Source organism: Scylla paramamosain, chromosome 12 (assembly GCF_035594125.1).
Source record: "Scylla paramamosain isolate STU-SP2022 chromosome 12, ASM3559412v1, whole genome shotgun sequence".
Lineage (NCBI taxonomy): Eukaryota > Metazoa > Arthropoda > Malacostraca > Decapoda > Portunidae > Scylla > Scylla paramamosain.
The window spans coordinates 18,412,948-18,430,447 of NC_087162.1; the positions used below are offsets into that span (position 1 = coordinate 18,412,948).

Genomic DNA, 17,500 nt, shown 5'->3' on the forward strand with positions numbered 1-17,500 from the left:
GTACCTGTGTTTGAAGGTTCCTGTTCATCTACGTAACTGTTTTGTGTACTGTATTTGTGTTCTCTGCTGGATGGTCTGTGGATGTCACTTCATTAACGGTAACACATGTTATTTATATTCAAGAGAGAACAGTATTAATCGGTTTATCATGTGTTCTCTCTCTCTCTCTCTCTCTCTCTCTCTCTCTCTCTCTCTCTCTCTCTCTCTCTCTCTCTCTCTCTCTCTCTCTCTCTCTCTCTCTCTCTCTCTCTCTCTCTTCCCGTCGACGGTCTTGCCTCCTCGGTAAACTGTCTTGAGAATGATCGAGACATCCTTGAAAACTACAGTAACTTCCACTAAAGTTGCCAAGATAAGACACCAAAACCTTTAAGTACAAACACTCAGTCAAAGCACGAGGGGCTGACGGCGTAGGGATCAGCCGGCTCGGGACACAATCAAGAAGTCCTGGGTTTGTCCCCTGGGCCGGATGGTGACGATCAGTGTGTCTCCTTTCACGTTGTAAGTCTTGGTCATCCAGCAGAAAACAGACACAGGACGCTAACTGTGACCTTGCAACCTGGAACTATTTTATTATTATTATTATTTTTTTTTTTTCATCCTGTAAAAGAGGTGTTGGCCAAGGGCAACAAGAAAGTGTAAAAAGACCTACTTGAGTGTCAGTCCCCAAAGCGAAGTCAAAAGCAATCATCGGATATTGGAAACTTCCCTTTTGAAGGAGTTCAAGTCATTTGAAAGAGAAAATACAGAAGCAGGCAGGGAGCACCAAAGTATGGCTTCACTGCAACACTAAACAATCAGCAGCACCAGAAGCAATGCATGAACTCTTATAAACATCTACAAGAAAGTTGGCGATGAAAAAGAATAGATTTTGCAATTCCTAACTAGTTTAAAAATGGCTATAAAACAAGTAAAGATGTCTTAGAGATATTGGTAATAAAGGAAAGATATACCAAGTAGCAGTCAAAGGGTTAACCCGCTAAGCTCTTAATGAAGTTTAACAGTGTAACAGCGTAAACAGTTTTGAGAGTTTATTGAAAGGTAAATAAATGTGGGTACAAGGAAAAGAGGGATGGAGGGAGGGATACAAAGGAAGGAAATGACAGAAAACAGAGTTAAAAAAAAAAAAGTGACTGGGCGGTCCGATTAGTTATTTATTACTGAGGGAAACTTTTGAATCATATTCTGAAACATTTCTGCGTTGCACCTCCACTACTTTCAAAAGGCTGGAGTTGAAGTGGCCGAGGCTTTTAAGGGAGTTTTTACAGTTCTAGTGACAGATTTGACAAGATTTCTACATCATTAACAGGAGGAACAGTCTTGAGGATCCGGTTAATCATCTTTGTAGCCTTGAAAAATAGCCGTGGTGAGAGAGCAAAACGTTTCTGAATACTGCCCTTTGTTTCGCAGTGGTTTCACAGTTTCATGCAGCGTCAGCGTCACCTTCATGTCTTTTTTAACTTTTCGGAAAATTAAAGTGAAAAAAGTCATCCTCATTATTTGCATATTTAAAAAGCCGAAAAGTTGAGGCAAATTTCAGACCACTCACACCCTGGACGGGACAAAAGCAGCCTTGCCAACAGGTGCGCCACATGTTGAAGAGATGATGTCAGCAGAATTGTAGAAAACGCCGTAAATAAAAACAATAATAATGAAAAATAGATAAAGAGAAAAAAATAATTAGGCAGTTTGTTTATAACGGTGACGACTACCTGTTGATGATAATGATGATAACGGAATGAGAAAAAGAATAAAGGTGACGACTGGCTGTTGATGCTGATGATGACGACGACAACGATGATGATGACAATGATAATGACGATGATGCTGTTTTGTGATGAATTAATCTTATCAAAGTGTACCCAACATCTGCGTAACCTAATCTCACACACGTACGAGTCATGGCAGCACCGTAATGCATAATAATATAATTCAAGCAGTCCAGTTCCCGTTACGAGTACAGAGAGCGCCCATGTACCCACTGAACAATGACACACGTTTCATAGGACACTGAGCGGGAACGTGACTGCCTTACCAAACATTACCTCTGGCTTACATTACCTCTCTCTCTCTCTCTCTCTCTCTCTCTCTCTCTCTCTCTCTCTCTCTCTCTCTCTCTCTCTCTCTCTCTCTCTCTCTCTGTCTTAGTATGCATACTTCTGACTGGATGTAATATTTTGACCTTCTTCTTCTTCTTCTTCTTCTTCTTCTTCTTCTTCTTCTTCTTCTTCTTCTTCTTCTTCTTCTTCTTCTTCTATGTTTTGTCCTTGTCATCGTCCCTTCCTTCTTCGTCTTCCCCCTCCGTAGGAACTAATAATCTCACTGCACGTTCTTAAAAACACCACTTGTATATTGATCAGGTACTCCTCCTCCTCCTCCTCCTCCTCCTCCTCCTTCTCCTCCTCCTCCTCCTCCTCCTCCTCCTCCTCCTCCGCCTAGGTAGCAATAATCTCTGTCATTGCGCCTTCCTAAAAACACTAAATCAATCAATCATTCCTCCTCCTCCTCCTCCTCCTCCTCCTCCTCCTCCTCCTCCTCCTCCTCCTCCTCCTCCTCCTCCTCCTCCTTCTCCTCCTCCTCCTCCTCTTTCATTATTACCACTACCACATCAGCAATTTAATCAATGTATCGTTTTCTGGCCACAATATTAGTGCACATAACAACACACACACACACACACACACACACACACACACACACACACACAGACACACACACACCGAATTAGGAAGAAAAACATCATAAATCATACGACAAGGTTAACTTAATGTAGCTAAAATACAATTAAGTAAGACACACACACACACACACACACACACACACACACACACACACACACACACACACACACACACACACACACACACACACACACACACACACACACACACACACACACACACACACACACACACACACACACACACACACACCCTGCTTCTGATGTGTTACCGCCTCACTTGCCACCCAGAGTCTATCACGGCGATGGCATCTTTATTTGCTGTGAGAGTTCAACACACACACACACACACACACACACACACACACACACACACACACACACACACACACACACACACACACACACACACTCCCCCCTTGAGTCCAATTTCTTCTCAAAGGTTTCGATGCAGACTCCTCTCACATCATCGGGCTGTAGGCATGTTAGTCGTATAAACTTAAGTAAACATCAACAAATAAAATAGTAAAATAACAACGGAATTATATTAGAAGGAACAGAAGCACGGAAAATCAATAGGTACGTCATAATTTACGTAGTGTTTTGAGGTAACTACTCTGTACAGCGAGACGATGTTGATTGTTGACCAGCTTCTGAATTAAACCAGCCGGCGAACACTGAACACTCGACCATTCGTTATAGCTCCCATTTTACCGCAAACTTATTATTATTGTTATTATTTATTCATTTATTTATTTAGTTATTATTTTCTTATTCTGGAAATACATGATTTTTTTTTAACTTGCAACAACAGAAACGCAATTGTCTTCCTTGTTAATTCCTTTCACTAGCTCGGCATCTGTTTCTTCATATTCTGAATGTTCTTGGAGGATGTTATCAATTTAACGATGAAACTTTTCGTTATTAAGAGTTATAAGTGATCGAGTTACTTATCCAGCACTGATTCATTTTACCTCTCTCTATCATGACTAACTAATACGTAATTAGATGAAGATTGGGAGTTGTGTGCAGTTCTGAATGGATTAAGTCTCTCTCTCTCTCTCTCTCTCTCTCTCTCTCTCTCTCTCTCTCTCTCTCTCTCTCTCTCTCTCTCTCTCTCTCTCTCTCTCTCTCTCTCATGCACACACATGATAGTGAATTTCAATCGTTCTTCTAGTTCATCATTTCAACCAATTCTTCCTAATCCCATTGACAACCACACGTAAAGAAATCACTCCCATTCATCAGATGCCCTCCATTACTTTTTACACACACCCACACACACACACACACACACACACACACACACACACACACACACACACACACACACACACACACACACACACACACACACACGACACACACACACACACACCATCGGAAAGACGTGGCTTCCATTCATTCATAACTCGCTCAATTAACTATGAATTCCTCTACAATCCCTGACTAGAATCTTGCATGACTGCACATCTCCAGTGCCAGAAGCTTCTGTTTTCCTCCCACGCAGGGCATACGGCATTGTCAGGGAGTGGAGGGGTGGGTGGGGAGGAGCCTTCGTCTTTATTCATCTACCTTAGTCAGTGTAGTTTATAACAGACCAGTATCGTGAGGGACAAAAGATCTGCTGATGTTTGTCCTTCGTCTGTCTTCCTTTGTGGAGACCTTCGTAACTCATAAACAACTTCGTGAAGGCTTGTTCTTCATTTGTATTCCGTTGCATTTATTTCGTTCATATAGACGTTCGTTACTCGTGAGGGCCAACAGGTCTGCTGATATTCTGATGTCTTTTTTTTTTTTTTTTTTTTTTTTTTTTATGTAGGAAGGACACTGGGTGGCCAAGGGCAACAAAAATCTAATAAAAAAAATGCCCACTGAAATGCCAGTCCCATAATAGGGTCAAAGCAGTGGTCAAAAATTGATGGATAAGTGTCTTGAAATCTCGTCTGTTCTTTTGTGTTCTTTCGTGTTTCTTTCATTCTATTGTAGACCCTCATAACTTTACAAATTCCTCTTTACATTCTGGAAAATTGGATACCTTGACAGCTTCACGTGAATACCTTTTCCTCTGACGTCTTTCTTCCCCTTAACACACACACACACACACACACACACAACACACACACACACACACACACACACACACACACACACACACACACACACACACACACACACACACACACTTATCATCGTCAGGACGTGCAGGGGATTCGGGCCGTCACTCATAAACTCGTCTTACAAACAAATCCTTCACAATCTGAAAAATATATCTTGATAACTACAATTATTAGAAGCAACCTTACATCTCTCTTTCCCTTTTCCACATGCATGCACACACACACACACACACACACACACACACACACACACACACACACACACACACACACACACACACACACACACACACACCACACACACAGAGAGAGAGAGAGAGAGAGAGAGAGAGAGAGAGAGAGAGAGAGAGAGAGAGAGATTATCCAGCCATCCCTAACAGCTTCCACAAACAAAATTTTCTGTTACAACCCATACACGCAGAGAGAGAGAGAGAGAGAGAGAGAGAGAGAGAGAGAGAGAGAGAGAGAGAGAGAGAGAGAGAGAGTAGGAGAGATTATCCAGCCATCCCTAACAGCTTCCACAAACAAAATTTTCTTTTACAACCCAGAGGGAAAGAAAAAAAACGCAATCCCGTTAACTGTATTCACAGAAGCTCTTTTCCTCTTCGTCAAATGCCTTTCCATCCTTTTTACAGACACGAGTCACTCAGATTATCGCGGCGGCGGGCCCTGCAGGCGGACGAGAGCTGCGAGTGGCTGAACCTGCTGGTGAATCGCTGGTGGGTATTCTCCTCTGCTTCTATCTTCGCCAGAGTGAAGGCCGCGCTGGACCCGAGACTCGCTGAGGCCAAACCTGCCTTCCTCGGTGAGTGAGAGAGAGAGAGAGAGAGAGAGGAGAGAGAGATGAGAGAGAGAGAGAGAGAGAGAGATTTAATAAGAACGCCAGGGAAAGATAATTAAATAAAAACAAGGAGAGAGAGAGGAGAGAGGAGAGAGAGAGAGAGAGGAGAGAGAGAGAGAGAGAGAGAGAGAGAGAGAGAGAGAGAGAGATTTAATAGAAACACCAGGGAGAGAGAAAATTAAATAAAAACGGGAGGGAGAGAGAGAGAGAGAGAGAGAGAGAGAGAGAGAGAGAGAGAGAGAGAGAGAGAGAGAGAGAAGGACGGGGAGGATCAGCATGGCAAGTTTCTCCCAGGTAAAAATCTTCCAAAAGCTTCCCACCCACAACATAACCCAGAAAACAAAACTATCCTTTCCTCCATTCTGTGTACACCTCCCGGGAAAACAGTTAAATTAGGTTACGTTAGGTTAGGTTAGGGTTAGTATACCACAAGTTTCTGTTTGGTATTTACATTATTTCTCCCAGGAACATGCCACCCCAAGAAAGAAGCTCCCGAAAATAGCTCCCTTCTCCCTGAAGAAAACTGGTTGGGTTGAGCTGAGTTGAGTTCAAGTGCTTTGGCGCGGCTGAGACCTTGATGGAGCAATCTTTGTGGGCGGAATTTGCCAAAGGGAAATTTGAATACAGAGAGGGAGAGAGAGAGAGAGAGAGAGAGAGAGTAGAGAGAGAGAGAGAGAGATAGAGAGAGAGAGAAGAGAGAGAGAGAGAGAGAGAGGAGAGAGAGAGAGAGGAATTAGACAGACAGGAAGGCAGCCACACAGACAAACTGAAATTGTTTTAATAGAAACGTGAGAAGCGAGATTAAAAAAAAAAGGAAAACGTGGTTAATTGGAGTAAAACACACACACACACACACACACACACACACACACACACACACACACACACACACACACACACATTGAGAGGAGAGAGAGAGAGAGAGGAGAGGAGAGAGAGAGTCAAGTCGCGCACACACACACACACACACACACACCACACACAACACACACACACACACACACACACACACACACACACACACACACACACACACACACACACACACACACACACACACACGCACACACACATTGAGAGAGAGAGAGAGAGAGAGAGAGAGATGAGAGGAGAGAGAGAGAGAGAGAGAGAGTCAAGTCGCACACACACACACACACACACACACACACACACACACACACACACACACACACACACACACACACACACACACACACACACACACAACACAGCTTTAATTACATAGACACACAAGGCTCAGCACGCGGCCCTGACACTGAGAGGTGGGCGGTGCAGCCTTCAAGATCTGCACGCAGCGGAGTACAGGGAGAGGCGTGGGAACACAGCACACAGGGACGGTTCTTACTGTTGGCCCGTATTCAGAAACGCTTTGCCTCTCTCACCACAACTGTTTTTCCAAGGCCACAGAGATGTTTAGTAGGGTTGTCAAGACTGTTTCACTTGTTAATAATGTATAAATCTTATTGATCTGTTACTAGAATCGTAAAATTACTTAGAAACCCGTGTCTCTTCAATTAAAGGCCTCTGAATATAGTGAGATATTCAGAACTATATTCTGACTATATTCCAAAGCCACAAAGATGATTAGTAGGGTTGTCAAGGCTGTTTCTCCTGTTAATAATGTAGAAATCTTGTTAGTATGTTATTAGAACCGTAAAAACAGCCTTAGAAACCAATTTCACTTCAACTAGAGGCTTGTGAATGTAGTGAAGGTGCGTCGTAGAAATGTTTTAGTGCATGGTTCTTTGTCAGCCGCGCGAGGCAAAGGACAGGCAAGGAGATAAAGGGCGAGGAGAGTGAAAATAAGACATAAACGTGATGCTTTTATTTTTCCTGCCATCATTTTATTTTTTTCTTATTATTTGTTAACTATGCAAGATGAAAGACAGGCAAAAAGGTGAATGGTGAAGTTTTTTTTTTTTTTTTTTTTTTTTTATAGATAGAAGACATGCATGGAAATGTAGGGAGGAGGGACAAAATAAGACATGGAAGCGACATTTTTGTTTTCTTGCCATCATTTTCTTGTTTGTTGACTGTGTAAGGTAAAAAAAAAAAAAAAAAGACAACAACAGACAAGGAGGTGAGGAAGGAGAGAGGAAAAGGTAAAAAATAAAGCATTAAAGAATTATTATTCTCGTTATTATATCTATTTTTACCTGTTAATATGATGACGGAAAAGCGAGGAAGGATAAAACAAGATGAGTAAGAAAACAATTAGCTGGAAAATTTTCTAAAAATATAACGGATCTAACATTCCTATTATTTTTAACTGAAGATACGAGGAAGATGAGAAAAAGTAGAACATTTTTTTTTACAGAGAATGATAATTATCAGAGGAAAATGTTTAAAATTATGACGTCTGATATTACAGTAATTTCTTCTTGCCAATATAGATTCTGTAGATATTATTATTTTTAACCGCGAAGATGCAAGGAAAGATAAAAAGGACTAGGAAGAGAAGGAGTAGGAGGAAGCTGTTTACAGAGAATGAATGATCAACAAGGGGAAAAAAATAGCTAAAATTATAACAGATCTGATATTATTTTCTCCTGTTTATAAAAAAAAAATGGTTTAAACTGCGAAGATGATAGGAAAGAAAATGAAGAGAAGGACGAAAAACAACTTAAGGAGTATTATTAAAAGTGGGAAAATTATGAAAAGAAGATAAAAAGTAATCTGTTGCTTTTATAATTATTTACTGTACAAAGAAAAGGAAGGTAAAAAGGAAGACAAGGGCACGGAGAAAGATGAAGGAAGACGTGGGAGCAATATTATGTATCTCTCACCGTTATATAGTTATTATTTTTGTCACTAGCGCGAAGGAAGGTAGGGAAAGAGGAGACCAGAAAAAGGAGTAGGAGGATGAAAGAAGAAAGCAACAAAAGAAGACACAGAAATTACATAAATGTTCCTCTTAACATTGACTGAGGAAGATGAAAGAAGAAAATAAAAGAAAAAAGGAGACAATAATTTTAATGTTCCTGTTGTTCCTCTTATTATTGATCACTGTGCTATTATTTTGCCAACAGTACGAAAGGAAAAAGGGACACGAAGAGAAGGGCAGAGATGTAAAAAAAAAAAAAAAAAGATCAAAGGAACATACAGAAGGAATATTGATGTCTTTCGTATCGCATACCGTGTTATTGTGTGTATTTCCAAACAAAACATAACAATATATCCCAGACATTCCACCTTCCCACGTAAACACATCATAGGGTATCATGAAACTTTAAACTTCCTTCCCTCAATTATCTACCTTGTTATTTTCTGTGACATGGAATAGAGAGTGTTTCAAAATCATTACACCTGCCCACGTCAGCTCGTAGTGAGTGTCATGCGAAAGGGCGTCGTGCAGAACTAGCAATTTAAACGTCCTTTCTTCTATTATTTATTCAGTACGTGTGTCATCAAATAGAGCAAAAGCGTGTTTTCAGAATCATTACAGCTTCCCACGTAGACATGTATACAGTAAGAGCATCACACAAAAGGGCAAAAGGGAGCGTCGCACAGATTTAGCAATTTAAAACATCCTTCTATCATTTATTCATTCATGTCATCGAATAGAGCAAAAAACGTGTTTCAGAATCACTACACCTCCCCACGTAAACTTGTATTAAGAGTATTACACAAAAGAGCAAAGGGAGCGTCGTACGGAAATGTTTTAAAAAGTTATTATCGTGTCCTGCTGATATTCACTTTTTTTTCTTTTTTTTTTTTTTTTTTTTTTTGCACCGCTGAATAGAACATAAGAGCATTACTGGACCATCTCACCCTCCCTACCCAAACCCTTCGTAAGAGTATCACAACACTTCAAAAAGGGAGCAATGCACACAGGTTGTAGTTTAAACTTTCTTCTTGCTGTTAAGCCCGTATTCAGAAACGCTTTGCTCTTTCATCACGACTACTTTCAAAGGCCACAGACATAATTAGTCGGATTCTCAAGTGTTTCTCCTGCTAATAGCGAAGAAGTTTTGTTGATCTGTCACTAGAACCATAAAAGCACCCTTAAAAAATTCGTGTAATTTTAGCTAGTGTTTTGAAAGTAATTGAGATGTAGGCAGAAGTGTTTCAGAATGTGGTCCTTACTGCGTCATTCCTCGTGCCATTGAGTAAAGCATAAGACTTTGGTTCGTAATCTTTGACACTTGCTCTCTCATCAGGACCGTTTTCAAAGGTTACAAATTATTATTAGTCTGGTTTTCATGGGTCTCTCTCTCTCTCTCTCTCTCTCCCTCTCCTCTCTCTCGTCTCTCTCTCTCTCTCTCTCTCTCTCTCTCTCTCTCTCTCTCTCTCTCTCTCTCTCTCTCTCTCAGCAGATCCCTTGTTAAACTATCCCTAGCATCACGAAAACACCCTTGAAAATCTCGACAACTTCCTCTAGAGCTAGTGTATTAGAACTTCTCGAGGTGGAGCTCATGTGATATCTTTGCCCAAGCATCCCCAAAACAACAACAAGAACGAAACTAACAACACTCCTCGAGGCAAGACGCGAAAACGTTCCAGCAGAAGACGACACTCCCGCCCACAGTTTCACAAGCCACTCCGCCTTTCCCACGCGCAGATCTGCCATAAGACCATCACAGGACCTTCTTCAAAAGAGGTCAGGGCGACACGCGGCGACGACCTTCACTCCCGCTAGGCTAAAGATGATGAGGAAATTCTAGTCTGTGCCTCCAACCTGTTTACCGTGGGCTGCGTGGGGCGTGCCCTTGATGCGAGGTGGATTACGGGCTTACTCCTCTGATCTGTCTGCCTGTCTGCTTTTCCATGCAGCCTCCGAAACATCATCATCTTTAAGGGAAATTAGATATCTGGGGTTGTGTGGTTCGGGGGTCTTCTTTTTGGGAAGGATTATGTATGTGAAGGTCAGAGGAGCAGAGGGAAAGGGTAAGAGGTAAATGTTATCTGATGCTCAATGCGAATGTGAAACGAGAGAGAGAGAGAGAGAGAGAAGAGAGAGAGAGAGGAGAGGAGAGAGAGAGAGAGAGAGAGAGGGGTAAAGGAGGAGTAGGGGATGGGAGGGATGTGTGATGGAAGTAAAAACATATTTTGATACGAGGTTTAAATATTTTGAGCGCTCGTGTCGCTGCATTTCTTTATTCCTTTATTGTCTTTGTGTTTTGTTTTGTTGCACGGGTTACTGTTTTTAATCTATTTTCATTTCATTATTTTTTTTTTATTCCATTTTTGTTTATTTATTTATTTGCTTTATTCTCTGTTTAGTAAGCGTATTGTTTGGTGTGTCATTAAAGTGCTGTTTGTTTGGAAATGTGACACGAGATTTGGTGGATCATTTGTGTTGCGTGATGTTCTGTTTATTTGTTTTTCATGACTGCGTCTGTGTATTATTATTGTTATTATTATTATTATCATTATTATTATTATTATTATTATTATTATTATTATTATTATTATTATTATTATTACTACTACTACTACTACAACTACTACTACTACTACTACTACTACTACTACTACTACTACTACTACTACTACTACTACACTACTACTACACAACTACTACTACTACTACTACTACTACTTTATTAACAACAATAACAACAACAACAACAACAACTACTACTACTACTACTATTACTACTACTACTACTACTACTACTACTACTACTACTCCATCCCTCCATCTCGTTCCCTCTTTTGCATGTTAATTGATTTTATAATTTTTATCAATTTTAGCTTAGTTCCCATTATTAATTATTCTAACAACGTCTGTATAGCGTAACCCATAACTCAATTAGTTAATCAATCAATCTCTGCTTTGTATTAACACTTCTGTTCGTGTCCCTCATCTCTCTATCTCATTATCCTTCCTTTCCTCTTCTTTCTCTCGTAAATAACATTCTTACCCTATCTTCTTTTAACTATCTCCTACTTTTATTTACTCTTCTGTCCTCTATCATTTTCTGAACCGTTTCCCTCTTCGTCCTCTACTAAACATCCTTACCTCTTCCATCATCTCTTGCCATTCTTTTATTTTTATTATTTACAGAGGCCATGATACACTTAACCCTTTCACTGTAATGTCCAACAATTCATGTCACTAAAAGCAATCCGTGAAATTTTTGTAAGCACCTGCAAGAAAGAAAAGGATGAAAAGGAATAGATTTTGCAATTTTTAGCCAGTATAATGTTTGGATGTGGCTGTTGAACGAGAAGTGTCCCGGAGTGGTTAATGATTAAGGAAAGATATGCCAGATAGCACCGACTGGGGTAATTAATATGTTAGATTTTTTTAGTGTATAGAGCCAAAGGTAAAGAGCCAACTATCTTTGCCTCACTACTATTGTAATGAGAACTAATTAAGTTAAAAGGGACACATAGAGTCAACACTTTTGTCACACTGGGCACCTTCCATTCTGTTCCTTTGATAAACTCATCCTCTTTTTATCTTCTTCCCTTCCAATCTCTCTCTTTCATTATCTCTTATTTACCCTTCATTCCATCTTTCCGTCCCATCCTTTGATATATCGTATGTATTTACTATTTACTTTCTTTTCCATCTCTTTTATCTCCTTTCCACTCCATCCTCTACTATTTCCTGCGTATTTACTTTCCTTCCCGTTCCTCTCATCTCCTTTTCCTCCTTCCCTTCCTCTTCTATTCCGCACATATTTCCTTTCCGTCTCTCTCATCTTTCGTCCCTTCCGTCTCTCCCATCTCCTCCTTCCCATCCCATCCCTTAATATTCCGCACGTATTTAGTTTCCTTCCTGTCACTGTTTCTGTCCCTGCAATCTCTCGTCCTTACTGGCCACCACTCTCCCTCTTGCCTTTCCCATTCGATTTGTATTTACCCTTCTTTCCTTTTCCTCTCATTCCTCCTTCCCATCCCACCCTCCACTATTTCGCACGTATTTACTTTCCTTTCCGTCCCTTTCATTTTTAGTCCTCCTTATCATATTCTATATTATCTCTTACGCCTTACGTGTTTACACTCCTTTCCGTCGCTCTCTCATCTTTCGTCCTCCTTCCCATCCCATCCTGTGCTCTCTCGCACGTATTTACTTTCCTTCTCGTCTCTCTCTGTCATTTCTCGTCCTCCACTGACTACCACTCCTCTTCCCTTCCCTCCGCAGAGACCATATCCCTAAAACAACTCAGTCTCGGGGAGCGGACGCCAGTATTGCGGAGCGTGCGGGCGTGGGACGTGACAACCACAACAGACCCTAGCAGTCCCCGCCGCCCACACTGCCCCACCCGCCCACCCCCAGGTCTGGCCCACGCCCCCACCCACACCATAGCCCTCGTCTGCGACCTCGCCTTGGATTCTGACTCGTTCTCCCGCGGTGCTCTCTGCAAGAATCGGCGGGAAAGGGTGAGTGTAGTGGGGTTGTGTTGTGTGTTGTGGTGTGTTCGTTAGGTTCGGTTAGGTTGTGTTGTGGTTTGTTTGTTAGGTTAGGTTGTGGTTTGTTAGGTTAGGTTGAATTGCCATTTCTTTGCTAGGTTAGGTTAGGTTTGTTTCTTGTGTTTGGTTTGGTTAGGTTAGGTTTTTTTTTTTTTTTTAAGTTAGGTTAGGTCAGGTTGTGTTTTGGTATGTTTGTTGTGTTTTGTATGGTGTGTGGTGTTATACTTGCTGAGTTTGGTTGTGTTGCGGTGTGTTTGCCGGTTTTGTTTTGTATGCTGTGTGGTGTTGCTTTATTGTTTGTTGGTTGTGTTGTAGTGCGTTTGTTGTGTTGTGTAGGATGTCGTGTTACTGTACTGAGCTTTTTTTTTTTTTCACGAGATTTTTGTTCAGTGTATAAATTATGTAAATGTGGAAAGTGTTGAAAGCAAGAAGGTTAAGATAAAAGGAATTATAATAGTTATGATAAGTGGTAGAGTTGTGTCGGTGAGGTGTGTGTGTGTGTGTGTGTGTGTGTGTGTGTGTGTGTGTGTGTGTGTGTCTGAGTATTCTGCATACAGTGCATGCTGGTATGCAAGGTGTAATACAGCGCGCGGGATGCACGAGCACGCGCGCACGTACATACACACACACACACACACACACACACACACACACACACACACACACACACACACACACACACACACACACACACACACACACACACACACACCGCCTGAAATATTAATAATGCAGGTCATCATTAAGTAGTCAGTAAGGTGAGAGAGAGAGAGAGAGAGAGAGAGAGAGAGAGAGAGAGAGAGAGAGAGAGAGAGAGAGAGAGAGAGAAACTGACAGTCCCTCACTCTCTTACCTTGCCTGCTTGTCTACCTGTCCGTAACAATAACAGACTCACCCCTCGCATTGCTTCCCTCCCTCGCCTCTCCTCCACCACTCCTGTCCTGCTTCACTCACTTCTCCCTTCCTCTCTCTCCCTCTTCCTTCCCTCTTTCTTCCCACTCCAATAACTTCTTCCCTCCTCACCCCACTCCCCTGCACATCTCCCTCCTTCCCTATTCTTATCCTGCCTGCCTCTCCATTACCTCCTTTCCTTCCCTTCCTGTCCCATTTCCTTCCCACGTCTTCTTCAACTCCTCTCCTCCTCCTACTTCATTACCTCCGTCCATCTTTCTCTATACTCTTATCTATCTTTTTTTCTCTTCTCGTCCTTTTCTTTCCTCCTCTCACTCAATTACACGCCTCTTCTCTCGCCTCGTTCTCTTTTGTCAGTCTTTCTTGTTAGCTTCATCCATCACCTCCTTTTCTTCTCATCCATTTCTCTTTTCCTCTTTCTTCCAACTTTTCTGTCATTCTCTTACCTCCCCGTTTCTCGCTTCGTCCTTTATTCCACTTATTTTTTTTTCATTCCTTATTTTATTCTTGTTAGTTTCTTTGTTGTCTATTATTTCTTTTATTCTTACTCCTTTATTTATTAATTTATGTTTTATCTCTTACCTCCTTCTTCCTTTCCCTTTCCGTTTTTCCCTTCATCCCTTATTCCACATTTTTTTATTCCCTTTTTCCCTATTAATTCCTCGCTTATTCCTTTCCTCCTCTTCCTTATTTACCTTCCTGTTCTTACTTGACTCCTTTCCTCTCTAGTCATCTTCCTTCTTTCCCTGTCTACTTCTCCCACATTGATTCCACGTTTCCTTCCTCTCCCTTTCAAACTCCCTTACCTGCTACTCTCTCATCTCTCATCTCTCTGCTCTCTTTATTTCTCCCTTCACGCACCGCCTCCCTTCCATATATACTACTCTTTTCATCTCTCCCCTCTCCCTACTTCTACCTTTACTGACTACCTCCCTTCCCTCCTTTTATTTACTCTCATATCTCTTCTCTCTCCCTGCTTCACCCTTCACTGACCGTTTCTCTTCCCCTCCCTTCCTCGCCTATCAGCTCCTGCTCTCTCATATTCTCTCTCTCGCCCTTCATTGAACGCCTCCCTTCCCGTCCTATCACCTACTCTCATTCATCTCTTCTCTTCTCTCCCTACCTCTCCCTTCCCTGATCACTTTTTTTTTTCTTGTTTTCTCTCCCTTCCGCAATTTTGTTATTACTATCACTATTATAACGTACCAATTGAATTACTGTGAACATTTAGTAGCGATGCGATGCTTTCCCTGACAACCTCCCCTTCTACATCAATGTCCGTGTACTTTCCTCGTTAACTCCATCATGGCCTTCCTTCCCTCCCTTCCGCGGCGCAGGATGGGCGTGGAGCTGGACGTGGGCGTGGAGAAGCTGGCGGTACTAGGGCGTGTGGTGGTGACAGCGACCTTGGACATGGAGGCGCCCTTCCCTCACGTGTCCCGCCTCTCCCTCTCCTTTACCGAGAAGCCCCAAGTGTGGTTCAGCGTGAGGATTCTGAAGGTGGGTGCGTCCTGGGTGTGTGTGTGTGTGTGTGTGTGTGTGTGTGGTGTGTGTGTGTGTTGGGAGAGGAATGTTTTCTGTCTGTCTCTTTGTCTGTCTGTCTGTCTGACTTTCCCCTTTTTTATTAATTGATTTGTTTTTATTGTCTGTGCCGTGTTATCTGTTGTTTCTATTGGTGTCCCTTTATGGTTTGTTTATTTATATACTTATTCGTGTATTTCTTTCGCTTCTTTCTGCCTTTATTTATTTATTTATTTATTTATTTATTTATTTATTAATTTATTTATTTATTTGTTTATTTATTCAGGCGTGTGCATTATTGTGTTTTGTGTGTATTATTATTGAAGTTTGTGTGTGTGTGTGTGTGTGTGTGTGTGTGTGTGTGTGTGTGTGTGTGTGTGTGTGTGTGTGTGTGTGTGTTTTCTGAACTAATTTTCCTCCTCCTCTCCTCCTCCTCCTCCTCCTCCTCCTCCTCCTCCTCCTCCTCCTCCTCTATCGCTTTCTTTCGTTTCTTAAGTCCTTTCTAGTATTACCTCTCCTCAGTTTTTCTTTTCACTTCGTATGTTACACAGTTTTGTTTTTCATACTCCTAATTTTACTTACCATTCTTTTTATTACTCACTTTCTTTATTCTTTACTTTTTTATACCTTTCTTTTTTTTCGGCGTTTCACTTAAACTCCTTTTCTTGATTTAACACAATTTTGCTTTGCCTTTACTTCACTATACTCTGTTGTCGTGGTACGTTAGGTTAGGTTGGTAAGGTTATGCAAAATTTGACTGGTTAGGTACAGGTTAGGTACAATTTCGAAGGCAATACAAAATTTGAGGGGTTAGATCAGGTACAGTCTCGGAGATGACACCAAATTTGTGAGGTGAGGTTAGGTTACATAGATTAGATTGGGTTGGGCTAGGTTAAAGTGAGGTTGGCTGAGGTTTGGTTAGATTAAGTTGGCTTAGGTTAGGTTAGGTTACGTCATGTTAGGTAGTCTCAGAGGTGATGCCAAATGAGAAGGTTAGGTTAAGCTAGGATTAGATTAGATTTAGGCTCAGTTAGGCTGGGTTAGGTTACGTTAGGTTGGGTTCAGAAGCGTGCCAAACTGACGTCGCTAGAGATAGTAGTTCTTACCTAATTGCATTTTTGCGGTAAGTCCAGATTATCATGTCTGCCTTTTATTTTTTTGGCTTCTGTGGCTTCTCAAGCTTAAAATTATCTGGTGCAGGTTTAGAGTGTCCTCGAAAGGCAGCGGTGACAGTAATAAAGGCAGGTCGAGTAGCTCAAATATTTTCGCTTCCGCGCTTTTAGTTTTTCGTCGTAAAGTCGTTCACTTTTTTGTTGAAGTAAAACGTGTCATGTTGTTATAAGTAATGAAAGGATTTTTTTTTTTTTTTAAGCTGTCTATTATTATTCATTTGTGATTACCTTCCTTCTATTTTGTTTCTTTCTTTCTTTCTTATTTGTTTATTATGAATATACTTGTTTGGGCAAACACCTACGTACTTTTCATTTCATTTCTTCCTTTATTTTTTGTCTTACCTGTTTACTGTGAATATTTATTTTCCCTTTTATAAACACCTATTTTTCGCTCTTTTCTCTTCGCACACATGACCTCATTCCAGACAATGCACTCCACCGATCTTTTGTCCTGCCTGCCTACCTGCCGGGAAAGTTTGATAATTTCCTCACATTTCGAGCGTTTCTCACCACTATAATTTCTCGTCGCCGCCTGTGAAGCTGACTCTATACGTGTATGTGTGTGTGTGTGTGTGTGTGTGTGTGTGTGTGTGTGTGTGTGTGTTACGCGCCATTCACGTGCCTCGCTTCCTTTCCCTCTCGCTGCTCGTGTTTGGTCGCCTAATTTGCATGCCTCTTTCATATCCATCCACTGGCGAGCTCTTATTCATGTTGTTGTCTTCACCTCCTTCCCTCGCTTACCTTTCACTCTTCAAAGTTCTCGTCTCCTCCTCTTTATTCTCTCATTTGCATTCTTTTGTCGTGTTCTTGTTATTTCCTCTTGTGTATATTGTTTTTTTTTTTTGTTGTTGTTGATAGGTGTACGTAATGA

The 17,500-nt window shown here is 41.4% G+C and overlaps 1 protein-coding gene across 4 annotated transcripts in view; it reads left to right on the plus strand.

Moving 5' to 3' along the window:
- LOC135105805 (uncharacterized) overlaps nt 1-17,500 on the plus strand; it is a 105,453-nt gene that overhangs the window by 79,708 nt on the left and 8,245 nt on the right. For all 4 annotated transcript variants that reach the window (XM_064014349.1, XM_064014352.1, XM_064014350.1 and 1 more), the window contains 3 exons: nt 5,433-5,602; nt 12,756-12,994; nt 15,274-15,436. In XM_064014349.1, the coding sequence (XP_063870419.1) occupies nt 5,433-5,602; nt 12,756-12,994; nt 15,274-15,436 (572 nt within the window). The remainder of the gene's footprint in view (nt 1-5,432; nt 5,603-12,755; nt 12,995-15,273; nt 15,437-17,500) is intronic.